At 43.0% G+C, this 21794-nt stretch overlaps 1 protein-coding gene and 1 pseudogene across 2 annotated transcripts in view; both read left to right on the forward strand.

Moving 5' to 3' along the window:
* Nucleotides 1–242: 242 nt before the first annotated feature.
* LOC124509031 (uncharacterized) lies at nucleotides 243–321 on the forward strand (annotated as a pseudogene).
* Nucleotides 322–8702: 8381 nt separating this feature from the next.
* The window catches only part of NPAS3 (neuronal PAS domain protein 3), an 849973-nt gene continuing 836881 nt past the window's right edge, over nucleotides 8703–21794 (forward strand). Inside the window, exon 1 of one of the 2 annotated variants that reach the window (XM_047074637.1) lies at nucleotides 8703–8860. In XM_047074637.1, coding sequence (XP_046930593.1) covers nucleotides 8703–8860 — 158 coding nt within the window. The remainder of the gene's footprint in view (nucleotides 8861–21794) is intronic. The other variant, XM_047074638.1, reaches the window with a different exon arrangement.

A 21794-nucleotide genomic window follows, 5' to 3' on the forward strand; every position in this document is an offset into this window, starting at 1 on the left:
GATGGGTAGTGATCTTAATAAATGTGATTTTCTGATATTGTGCAATGAAATGTGTTAACATTTGGAAGATTTGCAGAATACAGTCAAAGTGTTTTAAAAATCATCACTGCTTGATAATACAAAGTCATGCATCAACCAAAAAACAATCTATAGTTCAATGGATTTCAGTGATTAGAATATAACAAATTTCTTATTATAATTCCAGATTCTACAGTGCAGCTAAGTTTTAAGAAATCACTACTGTGTTGTGTGAAAGGTTAGCACTCCCCTTGACAAGGATGGAAGAGGCTCTTGGGCCTGACAACATAACCACATGTGTATGGTAAAGAAATTACTACTTAATGAGTGTTGGTGTAATAACAAAGAATAATATCCAGTTATTAATTCTTTAGTATTTACACATATCTCTGTGTGAAGTGAATTTTCTTCACATACTTAAACCAAAACAACATACTATAACAGGTTGAATGCAGAAAAGATAATGGGAGTCTGGCTGTCTTATACAGAGCCAGGTATTTGAGAAAACCAAAAATATAAAACAATATCACTCTTCTGGTTTTTTTGTTTGGAGAAAAATAGTTAATTTTTAATTGAAAATGTTATTTATGTTAACATGTAATGAGTTCATCATTTTTTATCATTTTTAAATGACCTTGATGAATAAGACATTTCTACATGTATTTAAATTTTGACCGCATTAAATATTGATAAATGTGATATGTATCATCCTAAGCTCTTTGAGTGGCCCGAAAACATTTAAGAGTTAGAGGGGACTTGAGACAAAAACAGTTGTGAATGACTCCACTAGGGATATTCTGGTCAAAGTTTACAGCAAGTCACACCCTCCTTCATTCCAAAAGATTGGCAAACAAACAAACAAAAAAAACCAACAAACAAAAAACAGAACCAATGTCTTCATTCTAATAACCAATAGTATTGTATTTACATTTTGTTAAGCTATTTTATTTTATGCCTCTACACATCTTGCACACAGTTAATGCCAGAATTTTACTGCCCTTCGTGTAAACTAGAACTTGAAGCCTTTTAAAAAGTGTACCAAACTCCATGGAACACTTGCAGTATTTTTATCTGTTACCTTTCTTGATTTTGATAAAAAAAAGTCATTCATAACTGCAGGTATAGTGTCCTGGAACTTATTTTTTTTAAATTTTTTTTTAACATTTTTGTTTATTTTTGAGACAGAGAGAGAGACAGAGCATGAACGGGGGAGGGTCAGAGAGAGGGAGACACAGAATCTGAAACAGGCTCCAGGCTCTGAGCTGTCAGCACAGAGCCTGATGCGGGGCTCGAACTCACAAACCGTGAGATCATGACCTGAGCTGAAGTCGGCCGCCCAACCGACTGAGCCACCCAGGTGCCCCATGTCCTGGAATTTAAAATAAATAACTGCTTGGAATTTTCTCTCTCTGCACACCCCTGCTCATGCTTGCTCTCTTTCTCTGTCTCTTGCAAAATAAATAAATAAACTTTAAGGTGAAAAAGGGCACCTGGGTGGCTCAGTCAGTTAAGCATCCAATCTTGGTTTCGGCTAAGGTCATGATCTCATGGTTAATGAGATTGAGCCCCATGTCAGGCTCTGCAGTGACTTGGGATTCTCTCTCCCCTCTCTCTCTCTGCCCCTCCCCCACCTTCTCTCAACATAAATAAATAAACATTTAAAACAAAAGGTATTTCCCAGTTGACTGTCCTCTCATGTCTATCAATAACTAGTATCATTTTGGAGACTTTTTCACTGTAATAGAAATGAGATGTACCTGAAAAAGTTTAAACTGATAAAAAATAACTAATGAAATTAATGGGATAATTAAATATTTCTGTGCTCTCAGAGTTTAAAAAGGAAGAAAAAAACAGAAGTAGTCAAAAATGAGAGTAAGTCATTCTAAAGGTGACTCTGAAATTCTCTCTGATCTAGTTTTAAACGCCTCAAAGATGGAAAATAAATAAGGACAGTGGAGAAAAGAAAACTCGCTGCCAATCCACCACCTATAGATGACCACTATAAACAATTGAGGTATGTCTTTTGGGGTGCCTGGGTATCTCAGTCACTTAAGCAACCCATTCATGATTTCAACTCTGGTCATGACCTCACAGTTCGTGAGTTGGAGCTCTGCATCAGGCTCTGCACTAACAGTGTGGAGCCTGCTTGGGATTCTCTCTCACCCTCTCTTTCTGCCCCTCCCCTTTTCATTCTCTCTCTCTCTCAAAATAAATAAATGAACTTTAAAATAAAAAAGGGCACCTGGGTGGCTTAGTCAGTTAAGCATCAGACTTTTGACTTCCACTCAAGTCATATCACGGTGGTGGGATGGAGCCCCAGGTTGGTTCCCACTGAGCATGGAGCCTGTTTGGGATTCTCTCTCCATCCCTCTCTCTCACTCTCTGTCCCTCCCCCACTCACACTGTACGCTCTCTGTCTCTGTTTTTAAATAAACATTTAAAATTTTTAAAAATTTAAAAAAAGAAAAGAAAATTTTTAAAAATTAAAAAATAAATAACTCTTTAGACTTGTAGACATTCATAAATAGAGCATGTCAATATTGCATAACTTATCTGGGTAGTTATCAAGATCTGTCCCATCTCCAAGGAAGAGATCTTAGAAGATAATTTAGAGATTGTTGTCATGTCTATGACTACTTTTCACTGAGTAATTAACATGAGTCAGGAACTGTCCTAAGTACTTTATATACTTACCTTGTTTCTCAAGAACAGTGAAAGGTAGAACTGTATTCAAACCCAGAGTGCTGTGATTGTCACCCCAAGCTGCTGACCATGTTTTGTAACTTTTCATTTGGTTCAACTCCTAACCTCCCCCACTTGCCACTTTTGTGCTCTACACATGAATCTATTGTTGCCCTTAGGATACTTTGTTGCAATTCATTTCTTTATGTATTTGCCTCTGCTAATCAACTTCTTGCTCCCTGAAGGAAGGAACTCTGTCTGAATTCCCACCGCACAGGAAAATCCATTTTTGCTGGGCTGAATTAATACCATGTTAGGCTGTAGAAGCTGAATGAGTTTAAATAGCTTTCCCACTCAATCGGTGTGTATTGTCAGGATCTGAATCTAGGCCTCCCATCCTAACCTTCTGTGGTAAACATTGCAGGTAAGTGCTTCTCAAATATGGTGCATGGACCAACTATATCAGTATCACCTAGGAATTTGTTAGAAATGCAAATTATTAGCATCCTCCCCTCACCACCATCTTGGATAATCTTGGATAAGATTCTGTAAAGGTAAGGCCCGGAAATCTGTATTTTAATATGTTTTTATTGTGATTGTGATGCACACGAAAGTTCCAGAATCACTCTTCTAAGTGAAGAAACCTAGCAGTTTAATAGAAACAGAATGGTTGACTCAGCATGGAGCATAATAAAACCATTCCTTTGATTTGCTGTGTGATTAGGTTTATAAAATATCCTATAGAAAATGAAAAATTCAAGCAAAAACTCATCTAGCATGGTTGTTTTTATTTTGAAAAAAAAAATTAATCCAAAACAATAGCCACTCCTTTAAACAACCCGTCACTGAATTAATAATGATTAAATTCACTCAAAAATTCAGTGAAGAAAAGAGTCCATTGGCTAAATAAATATGCCTACCTGGAGGAACCAAAGCAAACAAATGAAATTTCCAGTTAGCACTAGGTATAATTTTCACTGAAATACAAAGGTGCACGGCCTCTGGACCTGTGGTGCAAGTACCAACCCACACACACTTAGGGGCTCTGTGCAAATTCTAATCATGCTGACAGAAGAAACAACTAGAACCAACATTTGTGATTCCTTTATAATGACAGGTAGATTTTAAATATTCCCCTCCAAAATTACAAATATTAGATTCAATTGATTTGCAGACATTTTGGAATAATATGTGCTACAATGTGAATATTATAACTAAAAAAAAAAGCATAAGGATTTGAGACCATTTCCTACTCACTAATTTTTTAAAACAATTCCTCCTCCTTTACTGTCTGCTGCTGAATTTAGAAAATAGCTAAAGGATTTCCTCTCTTAACTAAATCTCTTCTCTTTCTAGCTATATATTTATAAAGTCCTCTGAGAATTAGTTTAGCATAATAGCTTGAGATATTCAGTATTTGATATAGGTAGTATTAATATGAAAAATTCTCAGTACTCTCCTTATATATTATATATGAACATACATATATTATAAATAATGATTTATTAGATATTCTCTCTTAATTCCTTAGTTTCTCTTCTGGAATATCCAGAAAGTGTATATTGCTAAGTTTATGTTACTTTTTTTCCTCCCCTGACATTATAGTCTTGCTTTTGAACAGACTAGAGGACATATTAATAGCATGGCAAATTTAGCAGTAAGAGCTTGAATTCAGTTTGGATTGAGGAGCAAAGATGGAAAATTGTTTAAATCAAATATTTAACCCCTCTACAGAATGTAAGATCTCCTTCCCCTGGTATGGAGGGATCTTCATTTTAACTCATGGCTCTTCCTACAATGAAGACTCATCTCACAGATTGTAGTAAATGATCACAGGAGGTTTTGTTTTTGTTTTGTCTTTTTTTAAATAGAAAAAGAAAATCTCTCTTTGCATTGTGATCACTTTGCTAAAATACTCAACATTTCAGAGTAAAACATCTCTTACCTTATTCATGACATACTATATTTTCTTTCTATTCATTTTGTTTTGCTTTATATTATCCTAATCTCTATGTACTGTTTTATTTTCCTCTTAAATATCTGACCAAAGTAACACAAACATTAGATACAATCAAGCCGTATAGCCCCTCTTTCCTTGGTAGCTTCTGACAGGCAGTAGTAAAAATTCAAAGTCAAACCATTTAACTCTAAGTACATGGAAATGAATTTCCAGAGAATAGATATTTTTATCACATGAGAAAAAGGCGTAGTTTTACAGTGACAACAAGGATGAAGATGTAAATATGTAATTGTGATAGCTGTGTATATATCATATGTACGTACTGAGGGTTAAAAGATCGTAAAAGTCTTTCTAGATCTCTACATACACTAATATGTAGATTTCGGGGGGGGGGAGGAGAATATAAAATGAGAAAGTATCCAGTTTAATGTTAACTGGAGCCCTTTTAGTTGGATGAGTGCCAAAACAACTTTCAAAATATTTCAAAACAGCTGCCAGCATGTAAAGATTTTAACTGAAAGAATACAGTAATGAAATCTGAATTACTAATGAGTGAATAAACTTATATTTTGCTTAAGGTCCTTAATGAACATGGAGATAAGCAGGTCCAATAAGAAATTTGTCTCTCACACATGCAAACAAAACTTCTGGACTTACACATTTAAAGACAAAATATTGAAAACAGATTTATATGCATTCTAAGGTAATCTACTGTGCAAGTCTTCTTCAAGTATTCTGTGTATTTCTATTTTAGAAAAGAAAGTTTCTGGAGGGCAGGAGATACATTCTCTTAAATATGGCATTGACAGCTTGGAACTTTGAAGTTGAATGTACTCATTAAACTTGCTTTTAATAATATAAAGTAGAATTGAAGTGAGCTTCAGCAAGTCTAGTCTTAAATGTCTAACAACAGATCTCACACATTCTTTCTATTGGGACACTTTTGCCCTTTAGGCTTTCAAGAAAAACTTGCCCTCCAGAAGGGAAGTGAAGCAGGACCACAAATTTCCAGACCAGCTATTCGGTAAAATAAGTAGTCCATAAAATATAATCACTGGTTTTTTTTCCGTTCATAGAATTGTACTGAAACAAAGAAGAACTGGGATATTGTTTATAAATATAACTCACTGTTGGTTGTGCAGAAAGACTTTAAAAGGGAAAGTAATCTAAAAATTCTGCTCTTTTGGCCAACTAGGGTTTCCCCCCTTTGGCATCATTTGGCACATTGGGAATGCCTCTGGATCAATGGGATCTAGCTTGGAATATTGCATTATGCTACTGGAGTCAAAGCACACATGGAAGCTGGACCTGCTTGCTGGAAGCCTCCATCAACTGGCTGACCTAGATGTCAGGTGGCAGGCACAGCATCACCCCACAATGGGCCAATAATTCAGACAAATTCTATTTTATAGAAAGCCACGGCCTGGATCTGTGTTCATTTTTAGCCTGATTCCTCAGCCATTTTACTTGGCTTCCTTTGGTCTACAGTACCGCTGGCCGGCCTTGACCTCTGCAGTCAGAGGAGAACTTTTCCCAACCCCTGAAACATTCTTGACCTCTCTAGAATTGCAATGAACTCCCATTTCTTTCAACTGGAAAGCCAGCTTGGAGTCAAGGGATGCTTTTTGAGATCTCTCGCTTAAGATCCGGCCCTGAGGATGAGAGATGGAGAGGAGAGGGCTCAGAAACCAAGTCAATCAGCATCTCCTGGCCGCGGTGCTCCTACAGGGACCCACATCTGTGACCAGATCCTTACAAGGCAGCTTTCCATGTACTCAGACCATCCACTCTCTCAACACCCACCCCCACTCCGTTCAATGACCTTGAGTTTGGCCTCTGAAAAGCAAGTATCTCCGAATGAAATGCCGTTAAACTAGAGAATGACCTCTTTCCAGGAAGGAAGGAGTCAGGACCTGGGTTAGGTCTTCAACTAACTCGTGGGATCCTTAGCACACGCCACAGATGCTCATTACGATTCTTTTTACGTGCAACATGTGGGGGACGAAGCAGTTTCATATCTCTTGGTATTATCTGCCGTCCAAAGCATTTTCTTTGAGAGGAAAATGGAAACGCAGCTGCGCCGTGGGCCCGGCCAGCGAGAGCTGGGGCTCCCTCCCTCTGTCTCCCTGTGGCTGCCGGGCGCGGGAGGCTCCTCCGGAAACTGACTCGGGTTAGGGGAGTGCAGAGATTGCCTAGGCAGGCGCGGGACGCTGCTGGGGCGCGGACGGGCCTTTGTGCCGCTCTGTGCTTCCCGAGAGCCGCGAGGGTGGAAAGGGACGTCCAGCTCTACAGCTAGGGCAGGCGTCTGGCCCCTAGCCCGTGTGCGGGAATGCTGGGCTGGGCAGGCTGCCGCCCTCGGCCTTGGCAACTTCTGGCCAATCCGCCCTGCCCCTCTGGGTCCCGGCCGGCCGGTTGCGCCCCAGGCTCAAAGGGTTAAGCAGGTGTCTCGCCCGGCGAGGCGCTATTGGCCGAGAGCCGGGGCGGCGCGGCCGCGGTCACCATGCTCCGCCGAGCCCAACTTGGGTTCGTGCGGCGGGAGCGGCGGCCGCTCGCACCCCGGCTGCCGGCCGGAGCTTCCGCGCGCGGGGAGAGGAGAAAACGAGATGGGGAAAACCACACCAGCACCAGCAAAGTGGGTCGCGGGTGGGTGCGTGCAAGAGGAAGGGAGCCCTACAGAGCCCCGCGTCCCGCAAGGGACGCGCCCCTCTGCCCCGCAACTCCGGTCCCGGCTTTCAAGCCGGAAGAAAGAGGGAGGAAGTGGGGCAACAGGGGGTCCTGGGCAGGGGGTGGGGAAACGATCCACTCCCACTGCCCCCACCTACTAATCGGGCCCGAAGGAGTGCAAGTTGTCATTAAAAAGGCGCGCCGAAATCACTAGCATCCCTCCTCACCCCCTAAGAAATACCGATGTAACAATGCAGAGAAGTAACTGGGAGACACGAGGAAATAAATGCACGTGTTTTCTCTTTTTGTTTCCCTGGTGGTTGGAATTTGCAGAGTTCGCCTCAGTTGTGGCTGCTAATTTATTCGTTTCAACGTTTGAAAAGGGCGTGTAGAGATGGGTCATCGGGAGCACACCCGGATCCCTCTAGCTGGACCTACACTCCCCAGCTCACAAGTTTGTCCAAGACTAACCTGCCCGCCCACCAAGGAGCAAGCAGAGTCCCTTTTGATAAAGGGAACAAACTCTCCATTGCACAAAAGCGGCTTCTCCGCCCGCCCCCCTTTTCCTTTGCACACCATCCCTCCTCGATAAGCAAGTTCTCCAGTAGTCCAACTTGCAATTGGCAACCCCCGCGCCGCCTGGTGTGCAGAAGACTGGCAGAGAGGGGTCCCGGGTGGGAGGGGAAGGTCTGCGCCCCCATTCCTGCACACGCGGGCTGAAGTCCAGGTTGCTGGAAGCTGCGGGAGGCGCGAGCCTGCTTGGATGGTGGTTATTTCTCTAGAGAAAAGAGGGGAGAGAGCGCGCCTCAGTCTTGCACTTTGGGTCGGAAGTGCGCTTTGGTGTGTGTGTGTGTGTGTGTGTGTGTGTGTGTGTGTGTGTGTGTAGAGGGGGCGGGAAAGAAAGACACCCTCCGCTGCCCGTCATTCCCTTGCACCGGCCAAGTCCTCGCCAAGCCTCCCGGTGCATCCTTCCTCCGCCACCCCTCCCCTTCTTCCCTCAGCTGGGCTCGCGCCGCGCAGCCGGAGCAGCCAGTGAGAGCAACATCCTGGAAAGAGGGGGGAGCACCACCGCCCCCCAAAAGGGAAAAAAAGGCCCCACCCTGACACGTTTTGCTGTTTGCAAGTCCCTCGCACGCCCCCCCGCACCTCCTCCTAGTGCTCGCGGCCCCCCCACCCCAGCCCGCTGCGCGCACATCAAAGCGCCTCTCCGCCGCGCACAGTGGCCGCGGCTCACTAATGGGATTGCAGGCTGGTGCCTGGCTCCGCTGCTGCCGCCGCCGCTGCTCGCCCTGCTGCTGCTGCCGCCGCCGGAGCCCAAACCAGAGCCCCCGCCAGCTCTCGCCCAGAGCCGCCGCGCCCGGGGGCCGAAGCCGCGGCGATGATCCGAATCTTTCCGGATTTCAGCGTGCAGGTGACGGCCGCGGCGGCCGGCGGGGCGGCCGCGGGGGTGCCGGCGGGCGCGGGCATGGGGAGGGCCGGCGCCGCGGCCAACGGCACCCCGCAGAACGTCCAGGGCATCACCTCCTACCAGCAGCGGTGAGTAGTCCCGCCTGGGCTGGGTTAGTGCCCCCGCCCCGGGGTGCTGGGGTGGGACTCACTTTGCCTCCTGTTTTATGCGTTACAACACACATGCACATCGTCAGGGCTCACTTCGCTTGCTCCTCGTTCTACAGATGAGAAAGAAAAAATTAATTCACAATTCGTATTGAAAGGCACTCCAGTTTACTGGCGAAGTGAAATCATCCTTTGCCCTCTGCCTGGCCCCAAATCCAGAACGCCAGCCCCGCGTAGCCTAGGAGTTGCAGCGAAGTCTTAGACACAAGCACAAGGTGCTTTTGCAAAGTTTGGGATCCCTGTCCCCTTCCGCGGAATTTTCTCACTGCCTCTGCCGGGTGCGGACCCGCGCTGACCGGCAGCCAGGAGGGCAATTGATCACGGGAGACTGATTGATCATTTGTTTCCAAACAGAATAGGAACGATTTTCACGTGTAGCTGTAGACTCGCAATTCTACATAATAGTGTTATCATGTCACCTGTTACTACAGGGAAATACAGCATGAAATCCGAGTCTCCTCGGCGCTGTTAAGTATTCATCTTAAATGCATTATAATGCAAATGCGTCAGATTCAGAGATGCGAGTTAGGAAGCAAATTTTACAAAGTTAGGCTAGGTGGGTGAGAAAGAAGTTTTAAAGTATTACTTGTTTGCATTTCTCCCAAACATTTATAGATATTTAATAAAATAGAGTTGTGACATTGAATTAGTAAACATTCTTTGAAGCAATTAGGAAAGGAAGTGTGTGTGGGGGGGGGATATACTACCACCAACAGCTCTAGAACCCTAAAGTTTTTCCTTAAGAACAAGTTGTAATCTTCCAATATTTTATCAAAAATGTAATCCACAAAAATGTGTTGAGAAAAACTAACAATGTAGTATGAAAGGTAAGCTTCCCATTTGTGGGGCTCGGTTTTAGAGAAGAAGGAAGAAAAAACACGTGAAAGTGTGAAATTAAATATTTGTGTTTCCCAGATTGCACACGATTAAATATCTGAGAGATTTGCCAATGGCATTTAACTTAAAATATACACAATGCATAATTCAAATAACAGTTCCTATTTTTACCTTGTATTTCAAACTTCATTGATTTGAGAACCTTTGATTTGAACCAACAGTGTTTAAACTGAAAAGGTTAAGATAATCTATCACTGCCATATTTTGTGCTTTCTAACCAATGGCCCAGCGACCAGAGCAGATTTTGCATAACACACTGAGTGTTTTCCAAGTTGATGCCCAGGACTGCAAATATTCTGTAGAAGACTTCATTATATGCTCTGGGTACTGTCAGAAGTTTTAAAAAGAGAGTCTTGAGAAAATAACTCAAAAAACAGGCTATTTCTGGTCAAAGGATTTTTTTTAATTTAAATTATTTTAGTCTTGTTTTACTTCAGTGATTACAAGAACCTTTAATACAAAAGATCTGGGAATCTTTCAAACATAAAGGACTAGACAAGAATTAGATTTTTCCTTTTCATGGTTCAGGTAAGGTTTTTTGGTCACTCACAAAACATTTAAATGACAATATAATCTGGTGGTCACTTTACCTAGGAGGTGCAGGCAATAGTCACAATACTATGGTTGTGACCAAGGGAGTCAAGGGCCAGAAATGTCAGATGGCCTTTGGACAATTTCAGAGACCTCCAACTAATCCATGAGATATAAATGGAACATAAGAGGTGGTCGTGAATTTTCAGCCTTTAGGTTTGCCCTCAGAGTGTTGATGTCCTTCACCACAAAGATCTTCCCAGGGCCAATTTTCCCAATAAGCCAGGAGCCTCCAGGGGGAATCCTCCATAGCCTCCCACCCTGAAAAGCCAACTGATGCCTTCCACCTTCATCTTTGAATCTGGGCTACTTTATCAAGTCTTTGAATCCCACTGTGGTTCTAAAGACTAGAGCTTTAAAAATAATCAACTTTAGCCTTTGGGTGTATAATTTCCTTCCTCCTTTTTTATGTTCAGTCATAATGACTGAAGAGAAGGTGCTAGCTGTGGGAAATGGACCTTTCTTTGGTTTCATTAGTCAGATGACACCTGTTACTGCCTTTAATTTTTGTTAATTTGGGGACAGGAGAGTGAGCCAAATGTTTAAGGGAGGATTTGAGTCATGAGTCCCCCGTCCTCTGGCACTTCTTCATCGGACCACCAGCATGATAGGCTTCAGAGGCTTTGAGGGGCAGACTTAGTTTTCACTTTAAGAGCTGGATATGTTTGCTAAAGTGAATGGTGACACATCATTCTATCAAAATGTATTTCTGCATTAAGTGCTTTTGGGGAGTCTGATGAGGGAGTGACAGTAGTAGGGGGCTTTTCCAGCAAGAGTGGCCTGTTGGGAGAACAGAACTTCTCTCATTTGTCATCTTTGGGCAGCAACACCCTAGGCTGGCTGTCCTGGAGCCAAAACTTCCAACCGGCAACTTTTCCCCCTCCCTGCCAGCCCATGTATATCTTGTACTCAATATCTTGTACTCTCCACTTCAGTTCATTTTTCAATCACTCTCATCTTCTACCTGTAGAGTGTACTCCAAAGAGAACTCAAACACCATCATGCAGATTAAACGCCTCTGCAACGAAAAACACTTGTGTTTTCAAAGTTTCCAACTCCCAGCCACACTTTACTGCACCGGTAGGACCGAATGGGACCCCTTTCAGGTCTTTTTTTTTTTTTTTTCTTTTCTTTTCTTAAGTTTAAAGTAAAATGCAAAGCCTCGCATAGGAGTGATGTTTTCCGTGTGGCTCTCTCATTTATTCAAAGTGGAAATACATTGGGAGTCCTTTCTGCTTTCCTGGTTGACACATGACTGACCCAAGTCTCTGCCTAAAAAGCTGCCCACACCCGGCAGAGTAAGGTTTAGTGGAGGGGACCCTCTGACCAGGGTCTACCCAGGTAATAGGATGCCAGCACTGGCCCTTCATTGAGTGGCCCTTTCTCTAGGCCTCGCTGAGCTGTAAACTGGGGAAACCACAGAGAGATGTCCGTAGTCCGGTCCGGTCTTAGGTGCCAGGAACCGAGTGGGGACAGGCATTTGTATCTAACTGCGTTGAAACTCCTGGGGGTTCACCTGTGAACCCCTGGGTCTGCAGACATGTATGCGGGTGAATAATGCAGATGCTCCGGTCAGGAAATGTTGGCGAGAGCGCCGGAGCCATAAGGTGCCTGTGCAGCCGCTGCGCTAGCCCACAGGGTTCTCGTGGTTCCCGGTCTTGGTCAGCGCACGCCCACCCGCGTTTATTTCCACGGTCTCGGAAGGAGCTCCCGGGACGGTGTCCTGTCCGAGGCCGCTTCCGTGGCCTCCCAGTTCCTCTCCGCCTCTTTCTCCCGGGCTGACATACTCCCGAGAAGGGAAGTGTTCGCAACTGCAACTGAGTGGCGTTGTTGCGCTGGCAGCCGAGCTTCCCAGTCCCCCAACGAGAGAGAGCGAGCGAGCGAGAGAGAGGGAGAGAGAGGGGAGAGAGACGGAGAGAGAGAGACGGGGAGTGAGAGAGTGTCGGGAGAGAGAAGGGGGGGTGTGTCTGCGTGCGAGAGAGCGCTCTGGAGCAAAGCAGCTGGAAAATGCCCAGAAATACTTTCACAGCGGTCAAGCTGGGAACCCCCGCGTGTCCTCCCCCTCCCCGCCCCTCCCGGCCTAGGCCCCGACCGCCCCCCGCCGCGAGAGTGTGTGCCCCACCTGCCACCAGGCCAGCTCCGGGTGGCGGCGGTGGGGGACGACAGTGGGGGGGGCGGGGGAGGTGTGGCGGCGCGCGAGGGTGAGAACCCGGAGGCGGCGGGGCCCTGGGCCGGGCTGCCCGCGGGGCCGCGCGGCGGCCTCCCCCCCGCCGCCTTCTCCTCCCCCTCCTCCTCCGCCGCCGCCGCCGGTCGCCAGTCTCCGCGCTGGGCATGTCTCGGGAGCCGGAGCGGCCCGGGCCGCGGGGGCTCTGCGGCGCATGGACGGCGGCGGCGCCGGGCGAGCAGGGGGAGGAGAAGGCGCAGGCGGCGGAGGAGGCGGCGACCTGCGGCGAGAGGCACCGGCGGCGCGAGGGGACGGCCGGCCGCCGGCGAGGCTCCGGCCCCACTACTTTTCCGTAGCCTCCCAGCCTCAGCAGCACGGCCGCCGCCGCCGCCGCCGCCGCCGCCGCCGCCACGGCCACGGCCAGGGCCACGGCCGCCGCCCGCCGGGCCGCCGCTGAGCGCCGCGCACGCCCGCACTCACTCCCGCCACCCCACGCACACGCACACCCCCCGCCCTCCCCACGCCCCCCACCCCGGGAGGGGGGAGAGAGGCAAAAAGTAAGAGAGGAAAAAAAATAGCAGGAAGATGGCGCCCACCAAGCCCAGCTTTCAGCAGGATCCTTCCAGGCGAGAACGGTAACACTTTTCTGTTTATTGAACCTGCCGCCGGGGCGGCTGCTCCTGCCGCCGCCGCCGCCGCCGCCGCCTCCGCCGCCGAGGTGGCGGGGCCCGCTCCGCAGTCCGCCTCCTGGGCCGCGAGCCCACGGGGACCTCGTCTGCGGGCTTGCGGCTCCGCGCTCGCCCGCGGTCCCCGCGCGCATTGTCCGCCCGCGGCGGCTGCGGCAGCGAGCGGGCTCCGGCGGCAGCGGCGGTGGCGGCGCCAGGCTCGCTGAGCAGTCGCACCTCCTCGGCTCGGCGAATGGAGTGACTCGCTGACAAAAAAAAAAAAAAAAAAAGAAAGAAAAAAAAGAAAAAAAAAAGAAAAAGAAAAAAAAGAAAAGAAAAAACAGAAAGAAAGAAAAGAAAAAAAGAAAGAAAAAGAGAGAAACAAACAAAAAAGAGAAGGGGCTGCAGTGTGACGGGGAGCAGCAGTGAGGGTGGGGGGCCGGGGGATCCCCGGGGCCGCCGCAGGTCCCTTGGCAGCTGCTCTCTAGGAAGGAATGAGGCTGGGGAGGGGGAGGGAAGGCAGGCGAGAAGCGGGAGGAGGAGGAGGAGGAGGAGGAGAGGAGGAGGAGGAGGCCGGGGGCGGGGAGCGGAGCTCGCGCCAGGCCCGGAATGTGTCGCGGAGGGGCTGTCTCCGCGCGGAGCAGCTAGGCCGGGCCGGGCGGAGAGAGGCGCGCGGCCGCCGCCTCCCCGCCGCCCAGGCTGCGCCCCTAGCCTTGGCAACTTGTGGGTCTCCAGCTTTGCCCTGCTGTGCTCTCATCTTGCCCTCCTTTCCACTCCTCCGGTCCCCAAAGGAAAAAAAAAAAAAAAAAAAAAAAAGAAAAAGGAAGAAGAAAACCCTCAAATCCAAATTAGCAAGTAAACAGCGAGATTCAAAATGTGCCAACAGTTGGAACATCTATGCCCCGTTAGTTACTGTTTGGGGATCTGTGTTTTAAAAAGTTCCTGGTGAGAATTGCATATCCAGGCAAGGGGCTCAGCCGAGCATGTCTGTTTGAAGTTAGTTAAACTAAAGCCAAAGGGAAAGGGAGTTTGTATTCAAAATATCCTTAACCGTCTTACGTGAATGGCATTGTTAGGTTTCAGAGTAACTAAGCACCCCCCACCCCCACCACCCCACGTGGTTTTCCCTCCTGCTGTCCACCCAGCCTACTTTGTTTGGAATCCTATTTGCTATTAATTGGCAGCGTTAATGACATTAATTGCATATAGCATATTGGTTTGAGCAAAGTATCTTTTTCTGTCTCCGAAGAGGAAATGCTCAGTAGGAAGTATGAAATGTCAGGCTTTGCTTCTTGAGGAAAACAAATGTTGTTAGATACATTGCCCCCCACCCCGCCCGCCCCCGCACTTTCCTCATAGGCATAAGTGAACTTGAGAAAAAAGATGAGGGAAATCCGTAGTAGTTGCAAGATTTAATTATTATTACATGAGCAGTTTTATATTTGATACAACTTAGCATTTAACCTATAGCTTACATCAAGAGAGGGTAAAGAGGTATTTAAACAAGCTATTCATTAGAAAGCTTCAATTGCTCTGTTGCTTGTTTCCTTCATACAGTGGGGACAGAAGAATTGTCAGGATTAAGGAAATAATTTTGTTAAGTAGGTACATAAGTGACTAATTCTAAACTCTGGATAATTTCTGTATAAATTATATACCTGAGAGTAAATCACGCATAATCCAGTTTTTAAAGATGTTGAATGTGTATAGCATTAACTGTCTGACAATTCATACTAGCTAAAAGGAATACTCAGTGGCTTATGAAGAATTCACATATTAAGTACTTTGCTCTTTTCTATCTTGTAGATAGAAAAGAATTTTCAGAGTATTGTGCAGGTCTCTTCATCATCATTATTATTTTTTAATTTAACATTTAACAATTTCAGATCAGAAGTTTGTAACTGGTTTCCTTCCTCCCTTTCACCCTTCCTCCTTCCCCAGTCTGTTGGTAGTAAATGTATTTACTGGGATGGCCCCAGTAATCTCTCTAGCAGAGGCCTATTTGTGTGCCATTTTGGGAATTTTTCTGAGATAGGAATCTTGAAGATAGAATTAATTTCTAGAGGAAACTTCATAGCCTGTGCATGAGCGCGTTCTTTATCACCTGTCTCCATTTGGCATTCGAAGAAGGTAAATCAAAGTGCGCGATTTGTTATTCTGCTCCACTTGAGAGCTGAACTAAATAACACTTGGTCTGAAATTCTGATTGAAGTTGTAGGAGGATATACTGTATTTAATTTAATGCCCTTTAATAGCATCTTCTTGTTCAGCTCGGATGCTGTCATTTTAAAGGTTGGATCTGAGAAGGTTTAACCTGTAGAGAGAGGGAGGAGTAATAATGAGGTAGGGGGCAGAAGGAACAGTATAGAGGAAAGAAGGAGTTATAAACTAAATGTTTCAAACAGTAATAACCTCAAACTTGGCCCGTTATCCAAACAGTTGTTTTATACCCCGAGGGTTCACTTTGTTATTAGGGCTTTAAATGCTCTTAACACTTTTAAGTGTAAACATTACACATGTTAGTTGATTTGGTTTTGTAATGAGAAATGGAAAGTCAGATGGTTTGTTCAGGAGGGGGGTGTTTTTCATAGTTATTTGCTTCAACTAAGTAGAGTCATTTCACCTATATGTTCACTTTGTGCCTGAAACTTGTTGGTTAGTAGTAGTATTTCTGTCTAATGGTTGAACACAAGTATGTTTATAAAAGATGACTTCCTGTGGACATGCTTTAAGGGACATCCTGACATTTATTTAAAAAAATGGTTTCCAAATAATCAATTTCATAAAGGCATTTATAGACACTACTCTTTACTGCTTTTCAAATACACTAGTAATCGAAAACTTTTATAGAAAAAAAAATATATCTTTTGAATTGTCTTGTTGATTTATAAAATACCTGACCTGAGTTTAGTCATACAGAACAAAAGTCATTTCCTTCCAATAGTGTTCACAGAGTAATTTTTGGAAAAAGAAGCTTCTTCTTAATAATGTTTTTGGTTACTATTTAGTACTGTTGAAATTTCTGTGGCTCTTACACACAGAAAGTGGCTTTTTAGAGCCTGAGAGAAGGAGTTGAAAACCTTGTATATTTAAATTTGCTTGATTTTTCTTTAAACTCCAATAGGCTGCATAGGCTGCAAATTATATAGCACTGCCACAGAGTTTTTCCACTATGTGGATGTATAACCAAGAAGATTAGACAGATAGAAGTGTCAAGCATGTGATGTGCCCATGCTGGTTTGCAAAGCATATTCCAACAGCACGGGGCTTTTGGTTTAAAAAGTCGAAGGTAGTGGTGGAGACTTTTTTTTTGGAGGTATTTCTTTTTACATTGTAAGCTTAAACACAGAGTGATAAATGATGATATGCGTTGTCTAACACTTGCTTATATATAAATAGCTCCACAAGATTGCTTAAATGATAATCGAAAATATGAAATAGGATGGCCTTCATATCACAAGGCCAAGGGTCTACAAATGGAAAAACTGAAATAATGAAATATTTCCAAGGCAACAGGCTGTCAACAAGAACTGTAATGCATGGGCATATCATAGAACCACCAGAGAGGATATTAGATAGTATAGCTCTGGAGCCAGGAGTTATAATGACCTTTATTAGTAGGACCCTCCCACATTGCAACATCTTTCCATATTCCCAATTTCTGATTTATGAATTGAGAGACAAATCGCTATTCCAAATTCTGCATGTTCTGTAATAATGCAGTTACTAGGTTTTATTTGTTACGAGGAGCAAACTTGACTTCAACATTACTTGATGCTTTGGGTTAAAAAAAAAAAAAGTTACATGGGGTATTTTCAGCACCAAGTGGTATTATGAGTACAGTTTTTGGTTCCCATATCTTTGCATATTCTTAAAAAGATGACTTTCATTTTACTAAAAGTTATATGAAAATTAAGATCTCAGCAATGAATTGGTAAGAACTGCATTGTAATTTAAATATAATCTACATCTTGCAACAGTTTGATATTTTTAGTGACAAGAAGTTTGATTTCCCCCTGAAATTCTACACAATGGTTGCCCCTACAATGGAGCTATTTTATGGGAATGCCAGAGTTTCCATGAACCCCTTAATAATTTTGCTCTGTCCCAGATCTTAGCATGGATGGAATCCAGTGGCACATTAAAATTGCATCTGTTTGAAATGGGTCCTGATGTCCAGGATCCCCTGCTCTGTGCTGAGGTTTTCTTTGACAAGATGTATAGATGCATGCTTTGGTAAAGCAGCACTTTTGGGGGAGGATTTAGACAGTGTAGCTTTCATTTAGTTATGTTTAAAGCTGTAGAGCTTTATATTTTGGGAGATATTTGTGGGGAATATGTCACAAATATTTCTAAATCACTCCTAGTAATGTTTTCCCTTATAAACTTTCTTAAGTGCTTCCCTATTAATAAAGACCCCAGTGTAAACCTTAGATGGTCTATTTTTGTTTTCTTGTTTTTCCTGTATTCCTGTGATCCTCTTTTCCTCTGTAGAATGCCTCTTGCTAAATTTAAAGAAAACTCAGCACGCAGGAGAGCAGAAGTAGCCCCTCATGTTAAGTTTACATGGCCACTCTTTCTACAGTGTAACATTTCATCATTTGAGTTACATTTTTAAAAACTTTGTGTTTCTCTTGGCTTAAAATCTAACTTCAGGTGTTTTATAGACATTCCTTAATTGTTTACACTAGATAAGGCGGAAACTTAGTAGGAGAGTTGGTATGTGGAAAATTTACTTGATTAGTTGACTAAACATTAATTTTAAAATTTAAATGCTATCAAAGTTGCACATAATGGAATATGTGAAACTTTAAATATTTAAATCTGTACTGTGATATATACCAATATTTAAATCTGTACTAAGAACTTCTAGGATTTATGGGAAAATTCAGTTATATTGTTGTGGGTTTAATGATGTTAGTATTTTCACAGTAAATAGTGCCCCCCCCCTTTTTTTCCTCATTGGGCAGTGTAATAAACCAACTGTAACTGAATGGTATTTTTACTGCTCTGGGCCCCATTAGTGTGAATAGGATGTTTGCACTATTAAGTTTGATAGAACCTTACATAGTTAGAATAATTTGTAGTAATATTAGTAATACTACAGTGCATAAGCAGGACATAGCTTAGTATCAGTAAAATGATTACTACTATATCTAAAATGACTAGGGCGGTGACAAGATTAAACAACACTTGAAGTTGTTGTCTGGATACGTTTTTAGAGCGTAATGTTTTGGTAAATTAATTGGAATATTTGTAGTCTTGTGTACAAAATCATGAGACACAAGATGAAAATCGCGTATCGCTATGGCCCAAATTGCTCGTGGCCTTTGACTATGATTAGTGATTGTTCATTCACTCAGCCTTATTTATTGAACCTCTACTATGGACCATCATGACTTGTGCCAGAGTTGATAGTAAATAATACTCCGTAAGAGCAGTTGCTCTGGTCATAGACTTGCCCTTATACTGGACATGCAAATATTATCAAAAGTGAGAAAACATCCTTTTCTGCAAGAGGAGGAAGAGCAGAATTCATAGAAATATAAATAAGGCCCTCTATCTCTTTTGACTTGTGTTAGTTTAGTGTTCAGGGCAGAGGGGGGCAGCTATTGAGATTGTAAAATATTGTAACTAATGACTATGAAATGGTTAGAGGTTCTTGGAGGTGAGAAAGAAAAGATGCCATATAAATGCAAGTGCAATCATAGCAAATTTTTAAAATGTTCTCTGATGGGATTAAAAAATAAAAATAGATCACGTATGACAATAGTAAACATTTAACATTGACCACCATGTTTCGGGCTCTGTATTAAACACTTGACAAGAAATTTCTCAGTGCCCTGTGAGGGAAGTGCTAATATCCCTACTTATGGTCAAGAAAACAGAAGCTAATCCAACCAACAAAGGGAGTAGAGTTAGAGACTGAATGCAGGTTTGTCTCTGTAGGAATGCACCTTAACAGCCGTGTGCAGGGCCTCCCTTTCTGGACTTTCCTGGAGCCAGGGATTTCTACACTGATGCCAGACAGCTCTTGGGGCAGGAAGACCCTGTACACTCTGGATAGTGAGCTAGATCTCCGCTTCTTAGTCCTTCGTCAGTTTGGAGAAATTCAGAAATGCGGCGATTATAAAGTTAGAAGAAGAATTAATATTTAAATTATTTTCCCTCTACCCCTTAACATTCCAGCAGTTTTGTGGGCAAGCGCCCCAGCTCTGTCTACTGCAGGGCAGATTTTCTTAAAAATGGTTTTAGAATCGGTTTGCCACGTACACTCACCTTTTTGGTCATAGACTGTGAAATATTCCAGGGCCTCTTCCACACACGTTTTCCATCCTCAGAGTGGACCACAGTTTGCCTAAAGATTACAGTGGAGACATTTTTATTTTGTAATAGTTTTGCCACTGAATGGGTTGAAACAGCCTCATCGACGTTCTGAATAACAACTTTCATACTTAACTGTATTGCTGGTATTGTCTTTTGAAATATATAAGGACTCCTACAAGTTGGCTTCCTGCCAAATTATCTGGCATTAGAATACTGACAGCAAGCATTTATATAGCACTATGTGACAGGTACTAGTCTAAGGGCTTTACATATATTAATTAACTCATTTAATTAAAAACTTGTTTAAAATGGATGACAATAAATACATAAATAAGTTCTCGTTATTTAGTCCCCCTTCCCCCGTGGGCACACACAGACACTTGTGGAATCTTCAAGAAGGTGGTCTTTGGTAACATTTTAATTTCTCTGATGTCAGGAATCAGAGGACTGGGTCTGCTACGTAACAGTTCTTTGACAAAAGCTACACTTTGGGAAACTTTATAACATCTGACTCCATTACTGCTCATTGTTGAATGTCAGCTAGATTTGAGGTAGTAGACAGGCATGCCACATTTATCTCTACGTTTTTGGATGTAATACTGTCAACCGAATAGCTCTTTAAAAAAAAAAAAAGGTATAGTAGGGATTTCAGACCTTGAAAGGACTAGATAAGCAGTGCTTGAGTATTTGTGGTTGAAAGAACTGAATATTTTGCTTGCGTATATTCCTAAAATATTCACTTTTACATTCAGAAAATCTCTTGTTTACATAAAGAATAGGTTGCCTTATAAAATGTTGGAAAAGGCTCATTTAGAGAGATGTTTTACTAAAATATTGAAGATAAAAAGCAGCAGTCAATAGGAAGTATGAGTGAAAATAGGCTACAAAATTTAAAATAGCATTCAGATCATCTTAAAAGAAATTACTTCTGATTACAGTATTTTATTATCATCAGTATGCTAATGCAGAATTAAAGGGCTCTGACTTGGTACCTAGGTTGTATATAACATTAAAGCTTAAATCTTTATCACATATTTTTGGAAGTGGTGCCACATAGCATTTTAAGACCACTTTATAGAATCATAGGTCATTTCCGTGATATCCCATTACTTCTGATAGACGGGGGCTTTTTCACTTGTACGATTTATAAGAAGAATTTTATTGTAAAGAAAAATGTAATATTGGATTAAGGGTCATCTTTATGTGGATGTAGCTCAAATCGACACCCTCTTACCCTCCGATCTACGAATTTTCCTTTCTGCCGTGGTAACACTACAGAAAGGGATACTGGTCCTAAACTTCAGCCAGAAGCACTTTACTTAGAAAGACTGGTATTTTGGTAGGGGCAAATGGGATAACTGAAACTGTTTCCAGAACCTTTATTTCTCTGGTCTTAGAGAATGGAGACATCAAAGAATAAGGGTATTTTAATAGCTAAAATGTGTTGCACTGATTGAGGGAGCATTTTTTCTACACAAATAATTTATTCCTCAGGATCTATTTCTGGAAAACATAAGCATTCTATTCATATATGAACGGGGTTTTTTTATTGTTCAAGATTCTATATATACTGTGCATGGTTCATATGTGAGACATATCTATAGATAGATAGATAGATAGATAGATAGATAGATAGATGGATAGATTGTTTACAACATAACATATATAAAATATAAACCAGATCTAGCATGTTTATATATATCTACTAAAATGCAGAAGTGTTACAAAGATATCTTGAACATATTATAAATGTCTTACTTCAGATCGAGTTAAATTTAAATATATGCAGTGAATTGGTGACTTTTTGTTTTCCTAATGCTGTAAGGAAAAGTAGGCTCATCATTTTTTTTTTTACACATTTTTATTGTTCTGTGTAAATGTAATTTGTTAATCCTGTGAAATTTGTCATAGATAAATTTGCTTGGATTATCTTGTCACCACCGTATCTGCATTCTTTTGTTCATTGCTTATTCATAATTTAACAGTCTGGCAGTGAGCCTTTTTGGGATGCTCACAAAAGATATATGACCTCTACCAGCTGCTACTATAACCTGCAGAATGCACAGCAAGACATTAGAAACGTGAGGATTCCTCTACTGATTAAAGTGCTCTTCATTTAAACAGTCTGTTCATAAGAATCTCAGGAATCTCTTGCTACCAGCAGTTTTGATTTTTTTTCTCTTCCTAACAAAATTAACTCTAACAATTGAAT

This window comes from Lynx rufus, unplaced genomic scaffold (genome assembly GCF_022079265.1).
Source record: "Lynx rufus isolate CCGP_SWC_20201006 ecotype Redwood Valley unplaced genomic scaffold, mLynRuf1.p SCAF_13, whole genome shotgun sequence".
In the NCBI taxonomy this organism is placed as follows: domain Eukaryota; kingdom Metazoa; phylum Chordata; class Mammalia; order Carnivora; family Felidae; genus Lynx; species Lynx rufus.